Genomic DNA, 5,205 nt, shown 5'->3' with positions numbered 1-5,205 from the left:
CCTGAGGCTTATTCATTTCACTTTTGGTGTGAAAAGGCTTTTCTATTTGCCAAAAATAGAACTTTTTTATTTTAAAAAACAAACAAGCTAGCCCTGCCCAGATTTTAAAAGTAACGCAAAAGTAACGTAACGCATTACTTTCCATACAAGTAACTACGTAACGTAATTCGTTACTTTTTATGGAGTATCGCAATATTGTAATGGATTACTTTTAAAAGTAACTTTCCCCCAGACTGTTTATTACACCGTCCAAACGTTTAAAAAAAAACGAACTAACTGAATGAATGAATGAATGAATGAATGAATAAATATATCCAGCAAAGATGCATTCAATTGATCTATGTATTGCTGTTATTAAGCAGCAAAAACTGTTTGCAGCACTGACAATAATTAGAGCATTTGTTAATAATCCAGCACTAAATCAGCAGGCTATTAGAATCGCCTATATGACATACACAAATATGCATGTCTAATCTCGTATTTGTCATTTTCATGTAGTTGCAAAGTTACAGTTGGCAATGGCATAATGTATAAAGTGGAATATCGAAATCCAATGTGTTACAATATGTGACTTCAGTCAGTTTAAATGCATTTATAGATTTTAAACTGTGTTCACTTCCTTCACAGCACTGGTTTAAAAATGCATAACATTTTAAAACGTTGTTGCTTGTTTAACTGATGGTTTTATTGGTCTTTGCCTGTGCCCCAAACAGTGAATAAAAACATTACGCCACCTACTGGTGAACATATTGTTTGACTTGGGCTATACTGGTTATTAACCTACACCTCTAATCTTTATAAGACTTTCCATACTAGATATTGATTGAAAATGTTTGTGGATGTTAATTATTATGACATAAAACAGCAGTCTCTCTGAGACTCTAATGACTAACCGTGTTTCTTACTTGTCACGTGCCGCTGCGCCTATAGAGGGCGCTGTTGTCAAACTGCGCACACATTCATCCGGAGCGTGCGGCGTTAAAGCGCTCAGTTGCCTGGTGACGCTGAAGCCGTGCTCGGCTGTTTCCTGTGCTCTGTGTCACCCAAAACAAGTTTGAAACAGACACATCACAGAATAGCGCGCTTGCTTGTATTTTAACTTCTGCGGAAGGGCTTAGCATCACTCGCTATGTGATACAGAGAGCATCTTTGGACGGAGGATCATGGACAGTTACTTATTCGTGAGAGTTGTGGGGAAGGGGAGCTATGGGGAGGTGAATCTGGTCAGACACAAATCAGACCGTAAACAGGTAACAGAGTGGTGCATGCATCTGAGTTTGTGCACAGACCTGTGCATTCCTGCTAATCAGTAACACGCTGGTTTATATTTACAGTTACGTTTAGTCATTTAGCAGACGCTTTTATCCAACGTGACTTACAAATGAGGACAATAAAAGCAGTCAAGACTAACAAAAGAGCAACAATATATAAGTGCAAATAACACGTCTCGGATAGCCCAACACAGTACACGTAGCAAGGTGTGTGTATATATACAGTGTTGGGGAAAGTTACTTTTAAAAGTAATGCATTACAATATTGCGTTACTCCAAAAAAAGTAACCAATCACGCTACTTAGTTACTTCTTATGGAAAGTACTGCGTTACGTTACTTTTGCGTTACTTTTAAAATCTGGGCTGGGCTAGCTTGTTTGTTTTTAAAATAAAAAAGTTATATTTTTGGCAAATAGAAAAGCCTTTTCACACCAGAAGTGAAATGAATAAGCCTCAGGCTGAAGGGAAAGTACATTTACGTCCGTACAGTAGAATCCAATATGAGCAGTGTTGGGGAAAGTTACTTTTAAAAGTAATGCATTACAATATTGCGTTACTCCAAAAAAAGTAACCAATCACGCTACTTAGTTACTTCTTATGGAAAGTACTGCGTTACGTTACTTTTGCGTTACTTTTAAAATCTGGGCTGGGCTAGCTTGTTTGTTTTTAAAATAAAAAAGTTATATTTTTGGCAAATAGAAAAGCCTTTTCACAGCAGAAGTGAAAGGAATAAGCCGCAGGCTGAAGGGAAAGTACATTTACGTCCGTACAGTAGAATGCAGAAGAAGACATTTCAACACACTTCAGCGATAAAAAAAGACTAGAGTAATTTTTGCTTATTAGTACGGTTGAACTGGATCATCGAAACATACATATACATATATATACACACATACATACATATATTATACACACACATATACACACACACACACAAAGAAAAGCAAGTAGATAGAATAGAAAAAATAGAAAGCTAGTGTTTGTTTTTACTTGTATGTACCATAATAAAGCAATGGCATTCAGATTTTAGGTGTGACGCGAATATGTTGGGGTACTTTATGGAATTTAATTGACATGATACAACAAACACTGTGTATTTTTTAGTTTTTGTGGTTGGTGCAGTTACTTGTGATTATGTGGAGAGCTGATCAAAGCAGAACAGCTTGTGTAAGGTGTAAAAGCGCCACTTTTTAGAACTGCAATACTAAAATTAATTTCAATGACACATCAAAACTATGAAATATAAAGATTTTCTAATATCATACTAAATGACAGCATTATGATCAGCACCTTGCCATATTAGACATTCAACAATTGTTACTGTACATGGCAGCAGAAATACTTTTGATAACAAAATCTAGAAGTAAATATTCCATACTTTATAGACAATTCTGAACTTTTAAACAAATCCACCAAATACTATGGAAACCCATATCTGCTACATAAGAAAAAAAATCTTACTTTGGTAAATCATAATTATGACATAAAATTTAATGATTACGAGATAAAAGGTCATAATGAGATAAAGTCAAAACTGTCACATACTAAGCCATAATGGTGAGACAAAAGTCATTTATGAGATAAATACATAATTATGAGATAAAGTCAAAATTATTACACACTAAGTCATATTTTTGAGAATGGAACTTTTGACAAACAATCAAAATTTTAACAAAAATGTCTCCTATGTCATAATTAAAAATTTTCTCACATAATTTATATGTTTAACTAATTGCCAAACTGAACTAATGCCTTATTTTTAAGCATTAGTTAATAACAGACTTTGTTGTTGTTGATATTACAGCTGAGTTAGCCTCTTCTATCAAATGTGTATTTGCATATTTTAGGAAAAGCTTTGGGATTTTTAATTACTTTATGATGCGTTTAATATTCCTTGTACATAACACATTTATAGTAACTTATAATGTAAGAGGAAAATTATGAGTCTGTAGGACGCTTCACATCAGAAGGATTATGTACGAATACAAATGTGTATGAAAAACAGGAATCAAATCAACCTGTTAGACATATAAAGTATGTTTTAATGTTATTGATATTGTTGACTTGTTTGATCAATTACTATAAAGGCAGCTGACATCCTGCATTGTGACGTGCTCTGTAATTATTTTGAGAAACTTTTTTCTTACAATGTTAAATAAAAAAAATGGAATTATCATGCATTTTTATGACCTCTTATTGAGATATTACATGAAATATTTATTTATTTAACAAAGATGTCTGACAACGAAGGCCCGTTTAGTTGTATTGTAGAAGTGATTACAATTTTGGAAAATCTTAAAAGAAAAGGTTATCAGCACCTAAAACACTTTCTTTTATACAAATACGCACATTTTAAACTTGATATTGAAATGTTCGTTTCGTATGTGCTGTGCTGCATAATGAAACAAAAAAATTAAAATAAATAAGAAAAAAATAGTGTGCCTCTTTCGGTTTCTTCTTAAAAAAATGTTTCAGTTTTTACAGATCTATCTATGCAACTCGAGTCTGTAGAATGCAGTGATTTTTATCCTTTTTGATTTTAATATTGAAAACTAAAATGACTGTGAAACATATTTTTTTGGATTGTGCTGTTTTTAGTGTAAATAGACAACGGTTTTATTCAGAGATGTGTCTACCTGGTTTATTTAAAAGTGTATCACCTGAATGTATTTTAGAATTTTTGCCTAGTGTACATCTGAAATGTCTTTTACAACCTTTTGTTAATTGTACCTTGTATAATTTATTCAGAGATTGCCATGAAAATAGCCTTGATGTTAAAAAGTGAATAAATAAATTTAAAAAAATGTTAATACTGAACAAAAATTAAAATAATGGACATGCGATTTGGTACATATGATTGCTGATATGATCCTTCTTTGTACAACAAATATTAGAGCATCTTTTTTTTGTTTGTTTAAATGTGGACATTTTCCACTAGAATTTTCGTCTTTTGTTTATGTGCAAAGTTATAACACAATATATCGTGTGGTTTTGGCAGTACGTGATCAAGAAGCTGAACCTGAGAACATCCTCCAGACGCGAACGGCGAGCCGCGGAGCAGGAAGCACAGCTCCTCTCACAGCTCAAGCATCCCAACATCGTCACATACCGGGAATCATGGGAAGGCGAGGACTGTCAGCTTTACATCGTGATGGGATTCTGTGAGGGAGGAGATCTTTACCGCAGACTCAAACAGCAGAAGGGAGAACTGCTTCCTGAGAGACAAGTTGTGGAGTGGTTTGTTCAGATTGCCATGGCCCTCCAGGTAAGTCAATGACCATCCTTCCATCCATCTGTCCTTTCTGAGTTTCTAGCTGAATAATAAAGCTTTTGCATTTTTGTTGATCCCTAGTATTTACATGAGAAGCACATTCTGCATCGAGATCTGAAAACGCAGAATATCTTCTTGACCAAGACCGATATAATCAAAGTGGGTGATCTGGGCATCGCGCGGGTCCTGGAGAGTCAGAACGACATGGCCAGCACTCTGATCGGCACACCTTACTACATGAGTCCAGAACTGTTCTCCAACAAACCTTACAACTACAAGGTACTGCATGAACACAACTTACAACGATCATTAGTACAGCACTAGATTCAGTAGGGCTGGGTAAAAAATATCGATATCTCGATATTAATCAATTATCATTTTTACGGAACGATATCGATTCTTAAATCCAAAGAATCGATTAGTCTAGCCTGTGTTCAGTTAATGGATGGAACGCTGAAGGGCACCTCACATCCAATATATCGCAATAAGCATTGTGCTTTGGTACTTTTAATATGAAACAAAGTCTCAGATTTCAAATTCGTTCCATTGTATTGCAGTATTCAAACAATAAATGCTGTTTGGCGCTGTTTAATGTGAAGTGACAGATTGCTGTAGCGCCTCAGTTCAGCAGACGCGGCAGCGCGAGGCGCACGTGAACTAATC

At 35.0% G+C, this 5,205-nt stretch overlaps 1 protein-coding gene across 1 annotated transcript in view; it reads left to right on the top strand.

The window, feature by feature from the left end:
- Positions 1–1,009: 1,009 nt before the first annotated feature.
- Positions 1,010–5,205, top strand: part of nek4 (NIMA-related kinase 4) — a 10,690-nt gene continuing 6,494 nt past the window's right edge. The window contains exons 1-3 of the mRNA XM_016500547.1: positions 1,010–1,250; positions 4,270–4,536; positions 4,624–4,821. Of these exons, the coding sequence (XP_016356033.1) occupies positions 1,164–1,250; positions 4,270–4,536; positions 4,624–4,821 (552 nt within the window). The 5' untranslated portion in view covers positions 1,010–1,163. The remainder of the gene's footprint in view (positions 1,251–4,269; positions 4,537–4,623; positions 4,822–5,205) is intronic.

Source organism: Sinocyclocheilus anshuiensis, unplaced genomic scaffold (assembly GCF_001515605.1).
Source record: "Sinocyclocheilus anshuiensis isolate Anshui unplaced genomic scaffold, SAMN03320099.WGS_v1.1 scaffold42, whole genome shotgun sequence".
In the NCBI taxonomy this organism is placed as follows: Eukaryota; Metazoa; Chordata; class Actinopteri; order Cypriniformes; family Cyprinidae; genus Sinocyclocheilus; species Sinocyclocheilus anshuiensis.
Note: the sequence above shows the minus strand (reverse complement) of the source record. Positions and strands in the feature narration are given on the sequence as shown.